General features: G+C 31.3%; 2 protein-coding genes across 4 annotated transcripts; both read right to left on the bottom strand.

The window, feature by feature from the left end:
- On the bottom strand, positions 1-4,653 carry CarT (Carcinine transporter). Its single transcript, XM_015322316.2, has 11 exons — positions 4,519-4,653; positions 3,764-3,985; positions 3,018-3,176; positions 2,828-2,931; positions 2,466-2,620; positions 2,221-2,389; positions 1,798-2,046; positions 1,228-1,442; positions 942-1,123; positions 630-808; positions 1-551 (listed from the first exon to the last, which is right to left on the bottom strand). The coding sequence occupies exons 1-11, from the start codon at positions 4,603-4,605 to the stop codon at positions 311-313; spliced, it is 1,962 nt and encodes a 653-aa protein (XP_015177802.1). The 5' UTR covers positions 4,606-4,653; the 3' UTR covers positions 1-310.
- On the bottom strand, positions 4,650-23,265 carry Fs(2)Ket (Importin subunit beta Fs(2)Ket). Of its 3 annotated transcripts, none has more exons than XM_015322315.2 (7): positions 22,703-23,265; positions 21,870-21,928; positions 21,613-21,795; positions 21,138-21,491; positions 20,864-21,013; positions 18,927-20,791; positions 4,650-4,790 (listed from the first exon to the last, which is right to left on the bottom strand). In XM_015322315.2, coding segments are annotated over exons 1-7 (2,673 nt in total). In that variant the 5' UTR covers positions 22,764-23,265; the 3' UTR covers positions 4,650-4,789. The 3 variants fall into 3 exon arrangements, with proteins under 3 accessions (XP_015177801.1, XP_015177800.1, XP_015177799.1); XM_015322314.2 differs by lacking the exon at positions 4,650-4,790 and adding an exon at positions 7,686-18,378 and having other exon boundaries at positions 22,703-23,264; XM_015322313.2 differs by lacking the exon at positions 4,650-4,790 and having other exon boundaries at positions 18,923-20,791.
- Between the last annotated feature and the right edge of the window lie 307 nt (positions 23,266-23,572).

Below are 23,572 nucleotides of genomic sequence, written 5' to 3'. Positions count from 1 at the left end.
TTTTATCGTAGAAATAAAAAAAAAAAAAAAGCGACCATAAGAAGAAAAAAGAATTTTAAGAAACAAAAAATGGGCTTTCGTTTAATTTTACAATCTATATCTTCTATTTGTTAAAAAGAAAGAAAGAAGAAACGAAAGAAAGAAAAATAAAGTTAATGGGGAAGAAAAATGATAATGACAAAGCACGATGGTAAATAGTAATACTTTTAGAAAAATGATAATTTTCTATAAATTATGAATATAGGATTACGTAAAAACTAAAGGACTAACGTATAAATAATAGACGATTCTGTTCGAATTTGTTCGAGTTCTAAAACCAATATGTCATCTTTATAGAACCATCCGAGTCTCGTTGAGTCTCCATCACGCTAGATTGTCGAACAAGACGGCGAACGCTCGCACTGCTCGGTCTTTGTTGTTCCTCTAAAATTCTTTGAGATATCGCTTGTGTCGGTGTAGTTGTTTGAGTCATTGGAAGTTCAGGTACCTCGTGCATTTCAACAGTTTCTCTTGCCGACAGGTCCTCATAGGAAGCCGCTACAGATGAAGGTCTACAATAAACAGAAAAAATTCATTTAAACTCACAAAGAACAATTATATGTTCAAACGAACATATAATTTAAACTTACTTAGTCGGTATGCACCTAATACAATCTGCACAAGTCCAATCCTTTCCAAAGAGTTCACCTTCCTCAACTGTTTGCGGAAGTCGATGGTGTAAAGTTTCTGGTAATCGTAAACCCGAAAGACCACCGATCACCGCGACACAGCCGAAAATTACCAAAGGCAAAACTAAATTTTCCTTACCCTGTAAATAAAAAAAAAAAAACAAAAAAAACAATATCATATTCTGTAATAAAGAACACTCATTCGACTTGTTATTCTTTTCTCCATTTTTGTATCTTCTTTGATTGTATTAACAATACAATTAATATATTCACCAAGTATGTAACGAATGGAATGATGATAAGACCAAGTCCGCTGATATAAGCGGAGAAACCAATTGCAACACCGCGTAATTGTGTTGGATACAGTTCACCAGCGAACGGATATATGATCAAAAACGAGGCTGATATTGCAGACTTTGATAAAAGAAACAATACTAATGTGGCTACAACAGCATCTATAAAAGCAAAATAATTCAATTTGTATTTAAATTCGAGTAACGAATACAAATTATTTTTAGCAATGATATATTTGTAAATTCATCAATCAATAGAATTATACCAGCAGAAAGTAGAACTGTTGCTATACAAGAGACACCGGCTACAACCATGCAAAGACACAACGGCCATCTGCGACCCCACCTATCCATGACTATCCAACAAGCCATATAACTGGGAATTTCGGCTAACGATGAAAAAAGAAAACTAAGATGTTCTTCGTTTCCAAGTGCAGGTCCATAATAAGACAATCCAACGTATACCATATTATTGGCAAACCTGACGATCAATTGAATACAATTAAATGAACAAATAAATAAAAAGTATTAACCATTTCGCGATCGACGGTTCTAATTGTGAATCAAAATTCTTAAGCAAGTAATGCATACGTTTTTTGCAAGTCTATAATTGACAAATGAGTACTACAGGTCTTTTTTTGTTTTTAAATATGTATAAATATAAAAAATATCACTTGACATTGCATAATTATTCTAATCATTTGTTGTTCAAAATTCTGATCAGTTAAAAATGTTAAAATAACGTGGCATTATGTTGACAATCGCGAAAATGTTAAGATATTGATTTATCAAAATATAATAATACTGTGATTTAAAAGATATAAATTATGATTTACCAATTTAATGTAATAAGGCAGGTCTTTAAACGCATATTTGGTGTTTTAAAAAGAGACAAGACACCAGGTCCATTGCGTAGCCTTTCTTCTTCGCTTTTCGTTCTGGACATTGTCATTCGTTGACGAAGCTTTTGCGTGAACGATGCTGGAAGTTCTTTGCCATTGACGCGTGCTAAAGTTTCAAGAATATCGTTCGCTTCTACCAATCGACCTTTAGCCAATAACCATCGTGGAGATTCAGGAAGGAACCTATAATTTTGTTCATAATTTTTTTATATTTTTATAATAGTGTTTTAGCTCGAATATTTAACACTAGATTTACGGATTGATTTACGGATGTTTACGGATGTTTCTTATTATTGATTTTTAATTGGTTTATTTATTTGGTTTATTGATAATAGCAGGTATTTAATGCACACCTACCACCAATAAAAGAAATATAATAGAAAAGGAGCACTCGTTGTAATTGCTAGCATCCTCCAATCTCTTATTAAATAGGTAACACCTGCTAGCATACATAAACCCATTGTATAGAAGCTACACGTCATTACTGTCACGAATGATCGATAATTAGGTCCAACCAATTCTAACGCTAAAAAAAAAATAAATAATCGTCATATATTTATTTAACGATACCATACAATCATAAAGTAAAATAAATTACTTACATATGATGAAGGGTATTTGATAAATAGCGGGTATGGTTAAACCAACTACCATTCGGGTAGCTGCCCATGTCCAAAAACTGTTAGATATGGACGTGAGAAAACCACCGGTAATCAATGTTGCTAAACACGTAAAGAAAGATAGTCTACGACCGATTCTGTAAAAACATAATATCGTTATAGTATAAAAATAATTAAGGTTGTACTTTAAAACGATCAGAAGTTTGATTTTTTCAAGGAGAACAAATTACATTGCTAAAACATTCGAGATGTATCCTTCGTTAAGAAATTGATTAATTTTTACTAGTTTAATTTTTTAGTTTTAGTTTATTTTTTTTATTTTAATTTTATAAAATTATAATTACCTGTCGTTTAAACTACCAAAAAGATAAACTCCAATAGGTCCACCTGTATTTAATGCAACCAAACCGATCGTTGGATAAATAGCACGTTCACAAACGAGATCAAACTGTAAGGCATTTAAAAAAAAATCCTTTTTTAATCCGAACGTCGATAATTGAACGATACTAAAAAAAACCAAAGGTTTTTACGTACGTCAATAACTATCGATGACGTGATGTCAGAAGTATCGTATTCCCAACCATGATCACAGGGTACTATGGACCACGAAGAGTTTGTTCTCGTATTGGATGCATTTTCTGTCGTCCAATCGACGTCATATCGTGTGCATTGACTGTACGTTTCGTTGTCATCCTGCCGTAAAAATGTCCTTTCAATACTATTACAAACTTAAATGGGTATTAACGTAGTTTTTCATGGTTCAGGCACATACGAACGAGCTTTCTACGAGGTGCGATCTTTGCCATCAATTGTATTCTTTTGCATTATATTATAATATTATTAATTATTATTATATACAATATATAATATATATAATATATAATAATAATTATTAAAATATATAATTTAATAAATATATAGTAATTATTAATATATTATATAATATATATTATTATATATATATATATATATATATATATATCATATATAATTAATATATATAACAATATTAATATTATATTAATATCTTTCCTAAATTAGTTGTTAAATTTAATGTATAAATTGTTTATACAAATTTTAGACAAACAATGTAATATTATAATTTTGCTAGGATAAAGCGCTATGAAATAAATTTCATTTTCAATTATTGGATCAACCTACTATATATATATATACAATTAAGCCTACATTGGGAGACTTTCTTCAAGCTGACGAGAGTTGATTTAAAGTGAATACAAACAAAAAAATAAATAAAATATCTGTTCACAACTATAAGGCACCTGACTGGTAGGAATGGCGAGTCTCCTTCTTCGAGAAATATCCATATTTTCCAGTCCAGGTACTTTGCACCAATGGGCTGGTGTATCCGCCATGAATAGCTGATTGAAAGCACAAAAACCACAAGGCAAGCATGCCGGTAGGCATACGAGCCATAACAGTTGTTTCTGATAACGGCCAAATTCACCAACGATCGGCAAAAGATCGTCAAGATCGAATCCTTCCTATGACACCACACATGGACACTCTACTTTTTTTGTTTTCAATCGTTTAGTATAGAAACTGAGTTCAACGAGTATATACTCATCATGATATATATAAAAGTATAAAACTAATTCGCTGTAAATTATCGAATCTCTCCTATTCAGTTTGAAAATCATGTTTGAACACTCACATGTTCAATCATTTCAAATTTATTGGATTATAATCCTTATTATTAAGGATTAATAATAATAATTAATAATTTAATAGCATTTTTACATAGGTCGTACGTAATTACGTATAATTACTGATAATTAATCCCATCCAAGGTGGATCCTTGTCCACCATTTGTATCCTGTCTTTTCTAACATCTTTCAATTTGATCAAATACTACGTTGATATTTTTCCTAACTTGTTCGAATAATATATATATATATAATTAAAGTATACGAAAAAAAAAGGAGAAAATAAATATACAGGTTCATCCCCCTCCCCTCCCCACCGCCGCTCCCCAAAAAAGAAAACAAACAAACCTTGAATAATTTATTATACTTACTTCATCGTTGCTTTTTTTAGTTTTTTCATCGACGTTGTTGGCATCATCCTGTCGTTGATAATCATCAGTTTGTTCCTGCATTTTCATGAGGAACTTTGGACTCGTACTTGTTACCACCAAAAGCTCTCGACGATAAATTAGAACGTAGTCAGGTGTGATGCATTATCCCCATCCCGAGGAAGATTCAAATGAGATGACAGGTGTTGTTGCATCTTGCTCGTTTTCCTTTCCACCCTTGCAGCATCAGCACTTGGCTTCGTCTACACCGTTTTCTGCTTGGACATGGGAACCAAAACGTCAATCAATCAACCAATTTTTATCCTTCCTTTTTACTTTTTCTTTTTTACTTTCTTTCTTACTTTCTCTCTTTCTCTCTATTTAACATACTTACTTCTCTATTTCTATTTTATCATGTCACACTTTCTTACTTCTTATTTTTTTGTTTTTTTTTTTTTGATTCTTTCACACAAACAAGCCCCACAACACTCTTTCTCAATCCCTTTTATTCTGCGATTCTTTTTTTTTTTTTTTTTTTTCTTCTTTGTTTGTTTTTCGTTTTCTCATGAATCAGTTTTTAATCGTGCAAAAATGGTGAATAAAGGTTTATAGGTAATTTACTACTAATAATGCAAGGGGTGATTGATATTTTTTCTTTTTAATTTTGCCCAAATTATTATCAGAAGTATATATATATATATGTATATATACAGGAAGTTCTGTCCATTTGTAGAATAATATAAAATAATATAATTTTACAATTTACATTTATATATCTTTTATATTTTAATATAAAAATATTAAATTAAAATAATAATATTATTAATAATATAAATAAAAAACAAATATAGAAATTAATTTTATATTATTTTATATTATTCGATAAATTAATAATAAAATAAAATAATATAATTTTATATTTTATATTTAAATATAGAAATATTAAATTTCATATCTAATATTAAATTAAAATTAATTTTATATATTATTTTATATTATTATATATTTTCAAATTTTTTTTTTCGATCCTTGGATATATTCGAAATATTTCGATAAAATTGTTAAGTGACTTGTAAAGTAAAATGACTTACCAAAAGATATCGTTAATCCTAAATATGGTGTACAACACGTCGTAGTATTATATATTATTCCACTAGATTTTTATTCTCAAATATAAATATATATATATATATATATCGATAAAAAAAAAAAAATGTTTGTACGATAAAAATGATTTGAAATTTAAATAAAAAAAAAAAAATGTTACGACAACTTTGTTATTTTCTTTTTTTTTTTTTTTCAAAAGCTTCCTACACACACAACTTCTATGACAAATATTAGGCAAAAGAAAAAAAAACAAACAAAACGATTATCGGACTTTGATGAATCAGGGTTTGACTTTTATTCTTTCTTTCTTTCTTTCTTTCTTTCTTTCTTAAATGGGTTCTACTAATCGAACTATAGTACAAGAGTGAAAGGAAAAAATATCGTTCTATTTTTTTGTTCTTTTTTGGTGTGCACAGCGCATACGCACGATAGGATAGAAATAAAACCAAGCAAGTGCATATACGAAACGATAGAAAACTATACGATACGTGGAGAAGAAAAGTCAGTAGTATGCACCCTCCCCTGCACCCTCCCCTGCACCCTCACCCCACCCCTCCTTCTAATTCAATTGGGTTAAGGGTACTTAAAGGAGATTAAGAACACTGCTGACATTACGCTATATAACAGCCCCCCTATATTCACCTTTCGACCATTTTGATGCAACTAATTTCTCTTTCTTTACCACCGTCAAAGATTTGTACAATAATATACAGGGTGATCGATAAATTGTTGATACAAGCGAAAAAGGGGGATGATTCTATATGAACAAATAAATCGAAAATATAGAATAAAAATAGTTCATTTGATGCTTTGTTTTTGAGAAAAATTAACTTTGAATGTTAAACGCACCTGAGCAAATTTCAATGGCAACTCGAGCGGCGCTGATACGGCGCCCAGCTAATTTCAGAGTCTTTTGTTACTCGATTTATTTATTTACGATCTGTGATAAGAGATTTTTTTAAAGATATACTTAAAGATAATACTTGAAGGGTTGAAAAGGGACTGTAAGGTTTGTTCTGATCGTAATACACCTGAATTTAGGCTAAAAGTAACAGATTATTGTGATACGTGTCATGATAAACCTGATCTTGGGATATTGTTTCACGAAATATCATACAAATATTTGGTTGTTTTTAAAAATAAAAATAAATAAATTGATGAAATTGTATTATGTATATATCTACAGATCTGTTTGTTTATAAATAATTTTCAAAATACGTGTAAAGTGTGTTTCCCTTCATTTGATTGAAATCGTTTCTCAAGTTGTTGGTTAATGCAAGCGAAAAAAGCTTCGAGTGCAAAGGGTTAATTAATAAATTGAACATAGAAATAAATACTACAATGAGGGAGGAAAAAACACACCCCCCTGCCAAGCAAAAAAATGAACGAATCATTTTGGTAAAAATGATGGGGGGAGGTGGGTGGGCAGGGAGGCTGAAGACGAAGTACCAACCGTTGTTGATTGATTGTGTGTGTTCTCGCGCGTATATAGGAAAATAATTTCGAATGAAATTTTATTTCCGAACAAATGTATCTTTAAGTATGTCGAAGGGAAATAAATATCCCATGCAAAGACGTGATGGTGGTGGTGGTGGTGGTAGTGGGGTAGAAGAAGCAATTTTACTTGCTTTCCATTGTAAATTGGAAATTTGTTGAAAATAATTAATTTTGAAATCTCTCTCTCTCTCTCTCTCTCTCTCTCTCTCTCTCTTTCTCTTTCTCTTCGGTTTTTTCTTTCTTTCTTCTTGTTTCAATTTAAAGAGTAACACAATAGATTTACGTAAACACTTTTTTTTTTTTTTTTTTTAATTTTTTTTGCTTTCTATTTTTCATTCTTTGTTTTTTTATTTTTCTTTTTTCTTCTTTTTTCTTTTTTCCTTTATTCTTCGTTCTGTTCTGTTCGTGTGTGTAGTAAGTGTCGTAAGGATAATAAATCGATGTGGTGGTGAATTAGCTCTGTTGTGTGTGTGTGTTATGATTTGGAATTATATATGGCACTGTCGCTTGGCGATTCGTATAATCCGTTCTTCTTACACTCGATGGTATAATCAGTCACATTAATGTTTTTTTTTTTTTTTATCAATTTTTTATTTTTTGTTAAATGAAAATTACTTTAAAATCCGGATGATTTATTTTCTTTATTTTTCTAACATTCATTGTCAAATGATATGCCCAATTTGTTTCGTTGTTCCATTTTATTAAGGAAAACCAAAATCATTTTCCAATAATCCCTTTTCTTTTTTCTTTTTTATTTTCCCAATCGATGTTAAAAACATCCAAAACGTTTTCTCTGTTTTATTTTTCACAAAAAAACAAAACACATATACACGCACATAGGTGTATCATTAATATGACCGATTATACACGTTAGGCACACTTTCTTCAACAATTGTTCACAGTCATCATCATCATCATTAGCATCATTAGCATCATTAGCATCATCATCATCGATCTCACACACATAAGCTATGTGGCCGAAGTCGCATAATCATCATTTTCAAGTGTAAACCCTTCTTCACAAGCACAGACTTCACGAATCACACGACTGTCACAACAAATTCATAAAATCAAATACAAATCTAACTCGCATCATACGGACATTGCCACACCCTCTCCACCCCCTAATAAATAATATATTTATTTTATTAATAGAATAAATTATTAATTCTTTTTTTCTTTTTTTTTCTTTTTTTTTTATTTCTGTCATAAGTAGTTTCACGTAAACGCATGAACGAACACACACACACACACACGTTTTTCTATCTTAAATAATCGCATTTTATATCCCCCTTTTTTTTCTTCCTTTTTTTCTTTTGAAACGTACACATTTCAATATTTTAATCTTAATTAATAATAAAATATAAATAATAAAAAAAAAGAAAGAAAGAAAATTCGACAATTTAACACACGTATTGGGGTTTTCTTTTTTTATAAATAATCTTCACATTTCTTTTTTTTGGTTTTTTGTTTTAAATAAAAATTGATCGATCCTACACAAGCTAAAAAAAAAAAATTGTAGTAATATCTATTCCTCCTTATTTTTGAAAGAATCAAATTGTCTCTCTCCAATAGGATTGTTAGACAACATAGGATTAAATAAAAAATAGAAAAGTAGGCCATAAACAAACCATCACCATTATCGTGTATTCTTTTGTGTCACATTACTTTTTAATTAATGCCAATTTTTTAATAATCATCTATATATGTTATGGGGACCAGAAAGTAATGTCATTTCTACGTATATCAATGTTTATATTTTAATCAAAAACCTTTTCATATTTTTATCTGTCCAATATTAACCTTTGCTTACCACCCTTCCTGGAGTGGGGGGAACACGCTTACCACACCCGGGCCCTTTGGACCCGGACGAGAAAAATCGTTATTAAAAAAAAAACCATTGCATAGAATTACTTGAACATTTTTTTGAAAATTTCTTTAATACTCACTTAAAAAGACTATATAGATTTTATAGGTTTAAATTAAAATTTAAATTAATTTACAAAATTTATCAAATATTGAACAATTGTGAAAAATGATTCAAGTTGCAAACAAAAAAAAAAAAAGGGTCTGAGTCCTTTGGACCAAGTGTGATAAGCAAAGGTTACAAATTTGCATACTAGATGAAAAAAAAAAGAAAAAAAAGGTTGTTGATAACGAGGGTAGTAATTATATTATTTAATTAAAAATAAAAAAAAAACATGTTTGGAGAGGGTGAGCAAAACTGGTGGCAGGCAGGCCAGACGAACTTCCCATTCATCATCGATTTCATTTATTTTATACTTCAGTCCATGTTTACCATCACCGTTCATGAATTTATTCACATTCGCAATTATAATTTTAGTCCGATCATTGTGATCGGCATCATAATCATCATCATCATCATCAACATCAACAACATCACTCCCCATTCTCAATAAGTTCGCAAAAAACAAATCTACTCTTATGCGTAATATCTTTTCTGTTCCGTATCTTATTTTTTTTGTTTGTTTCAATTTTGTTTTTTTTTTAATATTTTTGAATCTATTTCGAATTCACAATTTCCAACGATCGTTGTTAATTAAAAACACGTTTAAGGAACAAACGATGAAGGAATATAAACAGAACGAATAATTTTTCTTACGATGTCGGATATTTTTCAACTTTTGTTGTTGTTTTTTTTTTTTTTGGTTATTGATTTGATTTGTTCGTTTATTTTTCTGGATATATTTGGAGACTCGTGTTTCGCGTTTAGATAAAAAAAAATTTTTATTTTTATAATACTCGTTTAATCCCATTTTAATTGCACACACGAATTAATTCGAGTAAAAAATGGCCAAAATTTTGCAGCACACTCAAAATTAACTCTCGAACGTCGTTGTATTTTTATACTGTTTTATAAACATTTTGATTAATTCTCTATTCTTTTTTATTTTTGTTAGGACAATATTCTAAATTGTGTTTTTTTTACATTAAAAAAGAGAAAAGAAAAATGGTTTCTTTTTGGCCGGTTCTTTTTTTTACTAAAAAGACGACACGTCGTTGCTGTAGGTTTAAACAAAAGACGAATCACGAGTCAACTATCTCCTATTAATTTTTGTTGTTGTTTTTATTATTATTTTTTTTTTTAATTTCTTTTTTTATTGTTCATAATTGTTTCCCCCTCTCACTCGTTTTCTCTTTCTCGTTCTCATCATATTTTACGATACGCAACAACACAATACTACACATAAAACGTGTACTCACTTACTTACTTACTTACTTACTTACTTACTTACTTTCTCTCTCTCTCGTTCTTACTCTCTCGTTCTTACTCTCTTTCTCTCTCACACGCTTATTCTATTATTCTTTCTTTCTATCTTGTTCTCTCTCTCTCTCTCTCTCTCTCTCTCTTTCTCTCAGTGTAACACACCCTCCTCTTCGTCAATCGTTTACTTCATTTAGCGCACATCATCACTGATACAGCGTAATGCACACAACAATTTTGTTTGTTTGTTTGTTTTTTTTTTTTTAAATTTTTTTTATTTACATGCTCTCTCAACTTACAAACCCCCTATGAAAAGCATCGCACCCACTCTAAGAGTCTCGACGATGAAAGGCTAACAATTAATTAATTAATTCATTAATTTAGTCGACATGACATTTTTTTTCTTTTTCCTTCTTTTCTTTTTAACGTACAATTTAACGCGAGAGAGAGAGAGAGAGAGAGAGAGAGAGAGAGAGAGAGAGAGTACAGTTCCATTTTCTTTTTTTTTTTGAACTCCTCCTCCTCTTCCTCCTCCTCCTAATCATCATTTTCATCTTCATTTTAATCTTCATCTTTATCATCAACTTTTTTTCATCTTTTTAGTTTTCTTTTTTTATATTTATTACAGAAAAGGTAAAAAGAGTATTTTTATTTATATAATAATATCGATAATAATAATAATAATACAATATTAATTATTGTTTTCTTTCAATAATTAAAATAACGTTCGTTAAAAAAAAAAAAATAAATAAAAGGTAAATAATTAAGCCCTTAAGTTAAACGTTCGAGTTAACTCGAGCGACATTGTATCTCGTTGAGCCAAAATTGTTTCTTAAGGGAATTAAAATAACAAAAAAATAATAATATCAATAATAATAATAATAATACAATATTAATTCTTGTTTTCTTTCAATAATTAAAATAACGTTCGTTAAAAAAAAATAAATAAAAGATAAATAATTAAGCCCTAAAGTTAAACGTTCGAGTTAACTCGAGCGACATTGTATCTCGTTGAGCCAAAATTGTTTCTTAAAGGGATTAAGATAACAAAAAAATAATAATACAATATTAATTCTTGTTTTCTTTCAATAATTAAAATAACGTTCGTTAAAAAAAAAAAAATAAATAAAAGGTAAATAATTAAGCCCTTAAGTTAAACGTTCGAGTTAACTCGAGCGACATTGTATCTCGTTGAGCCAAAATAACAAAAATGGAGAAGAACATTGACAAAATCTCACATTTAGGGAACCGTGCTCTCCTTTTTTTTATTTCTTTTATCATTTTTCTTTTTTTATCATCAAAAATTAAAATATCGAACTCTCTCTCTCTCTCTCTTTCTCTTTTTCTCTCTCTCTCTCTCGCATAATAATGGAGGAGTTTTAATCTCCGAAAAGAATCACAGTCGCGGTTTTTAGATTTGTAATTTTTACTCTTTTTTTTTTCTATCTTTTCTTTTCTTCTTTTACGTTCCCCCATTTTCATCCTACTATATCTTTCTGACTCTCTCTTTTTTTTTATTATTATTATTATTAGTTTTTGGTTAATTTTTTTGTTACAACTCGATCATCTTATGACTTACAACAACCGACCGACCAACCCCCCGATTTTTCAACGTGATTCTAAAAATTTAAACAATTTTCAATTGTTCTTCTTTCCAGCCATTGGACCGTTTACAACGACGACGACGACGACGACGATGATGATAAATAAAAAATGTATGAAAAATATGTATGATTATATAATATTAACCCTTTAGAATGCTAATGGACGCGTATATGCGTTTGGTAAAAATTAACAGAGTGTTTTATCGATATATACATATACACGTGTTTGTTAATATTATTGTAAAAAAATAATGTAATGTTTAATATTAATTAATAAATTAAATAACATTCAGAAAACAAAAACTTTATAATGATTACATAATAATTTATTATTAGAATTTAGTTAATAATAAATTATTCCGTTCCTATAAAAAAACATTTTAATTAAAAAGTAATTCACCACTCAAAGGAGTAATTTTGGATATTATTAATTTTTTTTTGTTTTTTACTTTGTACAATAAATATAATTTATTATATTAAAATTTGATTAATAATAAATTATTCCATTTCTACCAAAACATTTTTTTTAGTTAAAAAGTAATTCACCACTGAAAGGGTTAATTTTTGATATTATTAATTTTGTATTTGTTTCTTTTTTTTTTTTTTTTTGGTTTGCTTTGTCCCATGTTATTTTTTTCTCTGTTAATTTTAAATTTTTATTTCTTGGCTTTTTATCGACGAAGCAAAAAAATCGTCCCGAGGATTTAGAAATAACAATAACAACAAAAACAATAACAACAACAACAACAACATAACTACATTGGATTGTATACCATCGTGTAACCAATGGTTGGTGGTAGACGCGTTTCTTTAATTTTGCAAACGCACACACACACAGACAAATAACACACCGTTGTTTTTATGTAATCAAATTCTTCTACTTTCTTTCTTTTTCTATGCAACGTTTCGCATAGGTTTTTTTCTTTTTCTTTTTTTCTTTTTTTTAAACAATAGGAAATTTATTCGGGGTGATGGGAAGAGGGGATAGGGATAGGGAGGGGAGGGGGGCATGTAACGTTAGTTTTTTCCAAATTTGAGATTATCTGCAATCGCAACAAATATCGAAAGGTATAACACGCGTACTTTTAATTACGGAAATGTTACTAATTATAAAAAATATATTATTATTATTATTATTTTTATTATTATTATTATATTATTATTATTATTATTATTAATATTATTATTATTATTTTATATCTTCTATGATATATGAAAAAAATATTTAACTTTTAGATATATAAAAAATATAGTGTATATGAATTCTTTCTTTCTTTCTTTCTTTCGGGTTTGAGATTAGCAGAACTATTTTCGAAGAGTGCGTGCGTACGTGCGTGCGTGCGTGCGTGCGTGTTGTGTGTGTGTATGTATGTATTTGAAGAAAAGAACGCGTAACTATCACCAATACATAAACTAACACGATAATCAGTGATAAATGTCATAAATGGAACGACTAAGGTAAGTGTACACTTATTATGGTGTGCGGTTTGTATTTGATAACGAGTAAGATATAAAATGAAACAAAAAATCCATGTTTCAATTGTAAATCCTCTGACGATTTTTTACTTCTATTTAATTTATTTTATTTTATTTTGTTTAACACTTTAATGGCCCTTTATTTATTTTTATAACTTTATATATATATATTTAAAATTATCTAAAATTAAGCCGTTAAATTGCACGTTCGAGTTAACTCGAGCAGCGTTGTATTACATTGAGCCAAAATTGTTTGTTTAAGGGATTAAATTTGTTGTTAAATTGTTCTTATTTTTACGTTAGGTTTTGTTTTTTCGTGAATTTAATTCGAGTTTTTTTTTTCTTAAATTAATTTTTCCACAAATATTATACTGGCATCTGGTGATGTTTGACTGCATAATACAATGCAGTGCGGCCATTAAAGTGTTAATATACGTTTTGTAGTATCGGATTAATTTCCAATGAATTTTTGTTTAAATCCCCATAGGTGGTCGTAGTATACGGTCACAAATTTCAATTGATTTAATTGAAAAAATTGAAAAATTATCTTACACAATTTATGCGACAAGAAACGTGCGTGTTGATTGTTAATCCTCATTAAGGTACCCAAAAATAAGGGTTTTATTATCAGTCGATAGAACTGAACTGAATTTTGATAATAATTTTTCTTTTTTTTTTGTTTGTTTGTTATACAGTAAGAAAATGATATTTGTTTTCACTGTTTGATATATTTTTTTGTGTTGACCAAAAAAAAAAAAAACCCTTGAGAGGTACTCAAATGATTCAAATAAATCATCCACATCATCATCTTATTTTTATCTTATTTAATACGAAAAGATAAATTTTCATTACGAATCGGACGAACGGGCAAGCGATTGATCGAGTTCTTTGTTTAAAAAAAAAAAATAAAAAATAAAAACGCGAAAAAATCCCCACGACATTTTTATCTGTGTGTTCACACCACCATCGTAAAACTTTCTTTCTTTCTTTCTTTCTTACTTTCTTTCTCTCTCTCTCTCTCTCTCCCCCTTTTATCTTTCATACTATTCTTACCCTCCTTTCAAAGTCTCTCTCTTCCATTCAAATTTCTCACGTTGTCATCAAGTTTTTTTTCTCTCATAGACACCATAGACACCATAGACAACATACTACTCTTACTTTCTTTCTCTCTCTCTCTCTCTTTTTCGCTCTCTCACTTGCTTGATGGAATGTTTCAAGAAAAAACAATATACACTTCATTGGTACTTCGGTTACGATCGAGGAGTTCGATATTCGAAGAAATCGATTTGATTAGAAAATATAAAATAAAAGAAAAAAAAATTGTAAGACATTTTGTTATTAACGCAATTTTATTTTTGGGGGTGAAAATTCCAATTAAAAAAAAAAAATGAGACGTGTATATATATATAGAAATTTTTTTTAATGCAATTTGTTTTTTTTGGGGGGGGAGGAAGTAGGGGGGAATTCCAATTAATAAGAAAAATTGTTCTCTTACGTACGATGACGAAAGATTATAGGTTTGATTTTTAATTTTATTTCTTTTTTTTAATTTCTTTTTGGATTATCCGATCGTCACCGAAGAATCTAAGAATATTTGTTCTTTTCTTTATTATTATTATTATTATTTATTTTTCTTTGTTTTTTAAATTATATTTTTATTTTTCTTGACAAAAAGAAAAAAAGAAAAAAAGAAAAAAAAATATTAAAGCGTGATATGTCTCTAAACGTTTTTTTCTTTTTCTTCTTTTACTAACGTAGACGTACGAAGCAGAAACTGTTTTTTTTTTTTAAGGGGAAAAAAAAAAAGAAAAAAGAACAAAATCATCACAGGATTTGAAACTATTAGAAATATGTATACGAAAGAAAGGAAAAAAAAAATAAAATTAAAAAAATTGGAAAGGATTTTCTTTTACTGGCAATAGTATTTATTTGGAATGCAGTTACTAATGCACTAACCACCACCCACAACCGTGTTAATTAAACTTTTAATTTTAAGACTTTATCGCGGTTTTAAATTTGGCCCTTCGCTTTTGTTTCTCTTTTTTTTTTTCTTGTAGTATTATTATTATTATTGTTTTCTTTTTTTGTTTTGTTTTTTAAATTGAATTCATTGTTCCTCCTCTTCTTCTGAGCGGACCTACCCCTCCGCTCGAATCTTTCAATTCACGTGAAAAATACGTGTGCCAAAAGTAGGAAAGAAAACAAAAATTTTAAAAGTAAGGTTTTTCTATATAACAAAAATAAAAATAAAAAAATAAAGAAATAAAAATAAGGGTTATTTTTTTAAATATAACAAATAGAAAATAAAAAGATAAAAGGAAAATTATATATATTAAATTATATATATATATATATAATAATAATATATATTATATAACACTATAATAATATAATTTATAATATTATAATATATAATATTATATATATATTATAACATTATATAATATTTAATACATTAAAATAATATATAGTATTATAATTTAATATATATATATATAGGTTAGGGGGAGAGTTCAAATCAATTTCGCAAAACTCAATTGATTATTTTGAAATATCTCAGTAATTAGGGAAAAAAAGATGTTAATAATAAAGGCACACCACCACATCTAGAATGAAAAATTCCAATTTCGTTGAAAAAATCGTTCAATTGTGATTTTCGATGCATATAATCGAATTATTATTTTCAACATAGACTCGATTTTATTTCATCTCGGTAGAATTATTATTATTATTATTATTAATATTACATTTTTTGTTTTTTTTTTTGTTTTGAGGTAAAATATATTTGAGGCTAATATCGTCAATATTAATCCTCTACGTATTTTTACGCGATCATAATACTACATCGAACAGAGTACTATTATGTATATGTATATATATATATATATATATATATATATATATATATATATATATATATATATCCACTTTCTTTTCAAGCCACGAATCCAGGAAGACAATATTATTTATTATTATTATTATTGTTGTTGTTATTTTTCTTCTTTTCTTTTTTCATCTTATTCTTCGCGAAATATTACATCATAAACGATAAAGGAAAACACGTTAAAAAGATGATGTCTCTCTCTCTCTCTCTCTCGCATTTGAGATCAAAAGGAAGAGTCGAAAAAGTCTCGTTTAAGAATATAAATAACGATTAATAGTAAAAATAGTTAAAATAGAATTAGATTCGATGGCAGTGGAATAAAATATACCCTCCCTATAGTTTTTTTTTCTTTTTTTAGTTTTTCTTTTTTTTTTCAATCATCGTTTCACATGTTTAATACGTAAAAATGATAATCAATGAATGAATGAATCAATGAACGAATGAATGATGATTAATGATGAAATGATGGGGTACTATGATCGCATAAAATTTAGCACTAATAATGTCTTTTATTTATTTTTTTTTTCTTTTTTTACTTTTTCCTTTTTAATTTACTACGTTTATGCCAGAAGCGAAGATGGAGTGCAGTCGTCGTCTTTTTTTTTTTTGTTTTTTTTTGTTTTTCTCTCTCGGTTCAGGCTTAGTTAGACGAAGAGGTTTTCGATACAACTAAATCACTTGTTGCCAGTAAAATATTAATTTTAATGAATCAATATAGCAACAGACATTCGTATACAGGGTAGGGTGGGGGTGGGTGAGACAAGGGCGAGAGGGTGGGAGGGAGGGAGGGAGGGAGGAAGGGAAATGAACATACACATCGTCGTACAACGGATCATTGGATTCGCGCGCAAAACGATCGGATCAGGGGTTGGTTACCCACAGACCATCTCTTGACGAATCTTCTTGTATATTTGTTTCTTTGTTTTGAACTCAGTCTCTCGTTCTCTCTTCTTCACACTCTCACAAATTCGTTCAGACTTACTTATTTAAATTCATACTATATTCATTATCACATGATCTCAAGGAAAATTATCAGTCATACAAAAATCACAATTACATGTCATACATCCTGAGCATTAACTCTTTCTTACACGTGAGTCACGATACGATTTTCTTACCGTGGGACTTGTAATCAGAAATCCACATAAGTAAAAGGGTATAGTAGTAGTAGTTGTAGTAGTAGTAGTAGTAGTAGTAGTAGTATATAGTAATGTGTATAACGTCGTGCGACGTGCATAAACAAGGGTACATATAATTCGACTAAAATTCTCACAGCCTCTCTCTCTCTCTCTCTCTCTCTCTCTCATGCTTACGGCATTTCATATCTCTTTCTTTCTCTTTCTCACTCGCTTTTTTTCTTTATCTTTTGCACACATACATACATACATCCATTCATACATCCATCCATCCATACATACATATACTCATTTTCTCTCTCTCTCTCTCTGTTTCTCTTTGTTTTTCTTTCTCTCTCATATAACTCTCATACGCAAAATTGAAAACGTCATCCTTTTTCCTTTCGTTCATTCTCGCGTACATTCTCAGTTCTTTCGTGGTTTCCATATATTCTCAAATACATCATCATCTCTCGCACTCTCTTCCTTTCAATGCCCACTAATACGTCCATCGAAGTCGCCCTTTGTTTCTTTCTCTCGGATTCAACTTCACGAGGAGTTTTCTCAATCACGCGGATAGAAGCCGCATACACGATTTTCAGGCATACTTGCATCACGGGAACATCTCAGCAGGCCTCGGCCCTGGCTCACTCATTTTGGCATCATCCACTTGCACTCGTATTATTTAATCATCTATTGTCGGCATCCGGCAGATAGGTATTTGTCTATGTCGAGCATACATGGGCTGCGTTTGACACCCTGTACCTTTTGCCGGTACCCTTGCATACCGTTGCCAGACAGGGACACGTGCAGACTCATCACCCCATCCTCATCGCTTCGGAACTCACGCACATCCATCAACTCGCATCCGCAACATCCAATCTTGTTGTCTTTGTATTGTTTGATAGCTTTCTAGTCAAATCAAATTGCACAACAGTACAACCGTGGGCTGATCTGTAAACAACAAAAGCGAGCCAAATATCAGTGACCGTTGCCCGCAAAGAATATTCCTACATTTTTTTATTTAATATATCGAATATATGTATATATATATAGCTATGTCATTTTATTTATTCATTTAACGCGAGCACGTACCTAGGCGCGATCGTGCGAGTAGTATAAAAAAAAAGTTGGACATACGTGGATGTTCTAATCTTGCATTGAATGACCCTTTGTATCTTCCCCACTCCCACCCACCCATCAACCCTTTCACACACACACACAGCCTTGAACATATTTTCTCTTTTCTCACGCTTTCTCTTCTACTTTCGCAGCAGTTGCAGGAGGAGTAGTTATTATCACAGTCTTAACATTGCTAAAAGGGCAAAGAAAAAATAAAAAAAAAATTTTTTAAGAAAAAAAAAAAAAAAAAGAACAAAAAGAAACAAATGGCGATTCAAACGCACACACTTCACATACACGCGAACAGCAGGACAAACAAGCTAGAGGACATTGCGTTTGTTAAGCTATCATGCTTATAGGTATAATAAATGAATACTCACCAACTGGACGTAGTATTGTTAGCAGCAAGATGCTTAGCCTTTCGAATCTCCTTAAGGGCCCAATTGGCCAATGTCTTCGTTTTGGTGTTACGCGATTTTCTGCCCTTCGTTAATAACTCGGTAAGAGGCTCGGTTTCCACCATCGGCAATAATTTTGCTCCAAAAACGGAGACTAGGTCACCGATAAGACCAAGCGCAGCCGATATGTTGCCTTCGGAATGCTCGCCATCTTGAGCTATCAAGGTGATAAATTGAATGATGTACGGCACATGTGGTTCGACCAATGCAGTTTCAGGTTCAGGACATGGATTTGTATAATCTCCACGGAAGCCTTGCACTATTCCTGTATATGCTTCCAATACGCCTTCGCGTAATTCATTAAGATAATCGACCATGTCGTAATCGGATCTGTCGACGTTCGCCTGGGAAGCCTGTACCAATGTTTGCAAAACAACATCCAGATACTTCTTGAATTCTGCACCAATGCTAAGAGCAATGTCACCAAAGACCGAAAATATTTGAGGCTTGACAGAACGATGAACCGTATTATTTCCTAGATTCTCCAATAGAAGGGTCATTATCTCATCGCAATATGGAATTATTTTGCTCCTAAGTGCACGACAAATATCTCCAGTAAGGCCTACGGCAACGCAACAAACTTGATACTCTGCATGATTTTTCAGGCCAAGACATAGGTATGGTTTAAATACATCCATGTATTTTAAGAAGCGTTCTCCCAATACTTCAACCAATGTAGAAACAGCCATAAGAGCATCCTCTTGTACGCCTCCAGCTTTGCAAGAATTAGAATTAAACATCGATAAAAGAGCCGTCATTATTACATCAGATATTTGTGGCGCATCCTCTGGAGTTACTTTACGTAATACAGATTGTAAAGTAGCACAGAGTAATGATTGAAGATCGTTGTATTGTGCTCGATCTGTATGACTTTGTATATGATTTTCCATTTGTAATACTTGTTGCAACCTATCCAAAATTACCATTGTCGTTTTTTGCACAGTAACGTAACAATCCCTAGGAGAATTTTTAACCATTTCCATCAGAGCCTCATAAGCTGCGGATCTCAAGTTTGCTTGAGCTCCATCTGGTCGATCTGTAGTTTCTAATAATCTTTGAATGATGAAATCAAAGTATTGAGACATACAGTAAGTTTCTGGCTGATGATCATCCTCGCAGGCAGATTCATAACTAGCTTGTGCAAGACCAGTAAAAGCCCAACATACGTTCGCAGCTACACGAGGTTCTGTCTTAAGTCCGTTTACTAAAGATTCCAATAAAGGTTTCAAATATGTTTCGTTAATAGCGGCTTCTGGAATGATTTCGCAAATACGCCCGAACGTCCACGCTGTGGTGTCCCTTACGACGACGCTACTGTCGTACATTAATTCGATTAGTGTAGGCATTGCTTGTTCCACTAATGGTTTCAAAGTAACAGGCTCTACTCCACCAAGAATGGAACCAAATGCCATTACCGCTGCGTCTCTATATCTCCAATCAGGATTCTTGATATTATCTTTGACGAAGGGAAGAACAAATGGAACTATAGCTTCTTCGCAACAAGTGGAAAGTAACATTAAGCAAACACCGGCAGCTTTCGAAGGATTCCAATCATCCTCATCATCGAATTCTTCTTGTTTCGTTAACTTTTTCACGAGTACCGGTACTAAAAATTGTAAAGCACCTTTCGCGTAGTGCCTTGAAACTTTTAATGGTGGTCGACCAACTTCAGTAGCATCTCCTTCTTCCAAAGCTAAATCAACTTCTTCGTCCGACACATTGGACCAAAATTCAATTCCCTGCAGTGCAACCTCGTCTATATCTGACTTCATAGCTTCCAGAGTAATCTGTATGCGAGTTATGAAAAATTTAGTTAATTGTTATCAATGCCATATGTAAATTATGAAAACATTGCTTACAGGAAACAATGCTGGTGCCATGTAAAGTTCCATATATTGATAATACAATGACATAATTTTGACGAGACATTGTAAAGCTGCTACTTTTACTTGTGTATTCATAGATTGTGTTGCTTCGCACACTACTTCCATAATAAAGTTCCTCTCAGACTGTAAATACAACAGTAGAATTAATATACATATATATAATATATAAAATTAAATAACAGTTACAAAATGTAAATAAATAATGAAAAAATTTCAAAATTAGAATTATTAATAAATAAATACAGACCTCTATTTCAAAGTTTCCTTTGGTAAATTCTAAGGAATTATAGAGCGCACTTGTAGCTGCAAGTCGTACATGATTGGATGTACTGGAACCTTTCATGCCATGAATAATTGCAGTGAGAATTTGATTAGATTGCGATACTAAAACTTCACTTTCTATTTCTTGACAAATATAACCGATAGTTTCTAAAGTAGCTTCTCTCATCATTTCAGTACTATTTGGATTAACAACATTGTTAACTAATAAAGGAATTAGATTGCTCCATTGATTGACTGGTAATTCAGCAACAGCGACATAAGCTACACATTGAGCCGCAGAGCTGGGCCTATTATTTTCAGTTCCTAATGCTCCCAAGATCTATAACAAGAATAAGTCTTTACTATGAATTGCATTAATATTAAACGAATGTGCTGCCAAGAATACGTAATAATAAAAATAAATAAAAAAAAGAAAACAGAAAAGGAATATCTTATCGTACATTTTTCTTTATATATTCTCTTGTCTCTGCAGGGATAGCCAGCCAACGTTGTTGATATTGATACTTTAATGCTTGATCCTTAGAGGTAAGTTGATTTTTCAATTGTAAACCAGCTGCCATACGAGCAACCGGACTGGCTGTTCCAGTAACCAGTACACCACTGAGCCGTTGTACAAACTCATGCTACAAAATTTGAAGATAATTTAATTAACTAATCTATAATATTATAAATAATTAAAATTATAAAAAATACTAACGAAATTGGATTGCGCCGCTTGTTCCAAAAAACTTTCTGCTGCTTCCAATTCATTTTTGTCTGAAAATAAATATTGAACAAACAGTTAATATCAGTATGAAATATTTAAGACGTTATCATGACAAGGTCAAAGCTATGCATGGATATTGAAGAAATATTTTAGGTTAGTCCAAAGAGATTAGGGGTTTAAGGGCGATACTCGCGGCAGAAGCAATAGATGACTAAAGTAGGGCCGTGGTCAACAAGAAGGAACTACGAGGTAACGAGAACCCGCCGGACGAGACAATAGTTTTCCGGTTGTCGAACAAAGCCCATAGCAACAGCCAAGGCGAGCATAATCGGCGCCGATATAATAGGGATAGGAAGAAAAATCGTAATGGAAATTATCGTTGATTAGAACATGAAATTGGATCTTATATTGAAATGATTCATAGATTCGATTGATTAGAATCACGCGTTGCGTTACGTTGAGTTCCGTTGCTTATTCACCGAACGTTTCGAACGAAGGGACGCGCACGCGGTCGCATCCGATCTATGTTGCGATAAAATCGTAACGATTAAAGAAGGAAAAATAAAGTCTTTTGAAAGATATTAAATTTAAAAAAAAAAAAGTCAATGGCATAAAGGTTAAGATTACGATGATGATTAATGATGGATGATGACGATGATGATAATGACGACGACGACGATGATGATGATGATGATGATAATAATAATGATCAGAATTAAAAATGGATACAAAAAAATCTTCTATTTAAATGGATCTGGGATAGCATTATGAACAAATTAGACGATTAAAAATGAATTTACCTCTTTTAGGTAAAATCGACTCACCTGAGGAGACCGTCCTCTCGAGGACCTGGATCAATTGAACAGTCGTTGGATCCATCTGCATGATTTCTAGTAACTTCTACAGGATAATCTTGTAAGATATAAAATGCAATAGCGACACGAGACTTTTTACGATATCGTCCTAACGCGAGACGTTTTCTGATCGTAACCGGCGGATACCCACATGTAGTCACTACCGAATCAACTACCCCGACAAGGTCTCCCCTCTTCTCTTTCCCCTTATCTTTCTCTTACTCTCTAGGACGCTCTTGCTTTTCTCTTCAACGTGCGGCGTAGTGATATCCCACAAGCCTCCTCGATATCGCTCTTATTCTTCCTCGTAAATAGACGGGAGTTCAGAATAAACGATAATAATAAACGTTTAGCTATTTATCAATCACCGAGCTCGATTAACGTTAAAAACCGTATTATTTATTTGGCACGAAGGACGTAAAAAAACGTGACGAAGCTAATCCTTCCCTCTTGCCCTTCTCTTCTTCCTTGTTCTTCTCGTGATCGTCGGTTTCCACTGGTCAACCGAATCAGGACTATTTTCTACGCGTCTCGACCCGTCCCTACCGAAAACGCATGCGCGTTGCACGAAATAGCGCCCCCTCTATACGATCTTAGCGCCACCACTTGCACTAGGAAAGAATGACCGTTTCTTCCACCGGCTGATTTTCAATTACGTTTGAATTTTTGAACCGTTTTTCCTACAAACGCCATTGGCTTTTCAGTTATCAGAACAATATGGCCTCAAAAACTACTAACATCTATCGATGCTTTTGGAATGATACACGAAAAGGACAGCTATTGAGTAATTTGACTACGTTAATAGAATTCGAATGAAATATGTATACTTATATATATATA

The sequence above is a fragment of the Polistes dominula genome, unplaced genomic scaffold (assembly GCF_049000335.1).
Source record: "Polistes dominula isolate Pdom_NZ unplaced genomic scaffold, Pdom_raw_medaka contig_79, whole genome shotgun sequence".
In the NCBI taxonomy this organism is placed as follows: Eukaryota; Metazoa; Arthropoda; class Insecta; order Hymenoptera; family Vespidae; genus Polistes; species Polistes dominula.
This window is presented reverse-complemented; position numbering and strand designations above follow the sequence as displayed.

Coding starts and splice junctions, on each gene's coding strand:
- CarT (XM_015322316.2), bottom strand. CDS start 4,605: ATGAAAATGCAGGAACAAACTGATGATTATCAACGACAGGATGATGCC. Junction 3,986..4,518: donor CTAAAAAAAGCAACGATGAA/GTAAGTATAATA, acceptor GTGGTGTCATAG/GAAGGATTCGATCTTGACGA. Junction 809..941: donor TTCCATTCGTTACATACTTG/GTGAATATATTA, acceptor TTTTATTTACAG/GGTAAGGAAAATTTAGTTTT.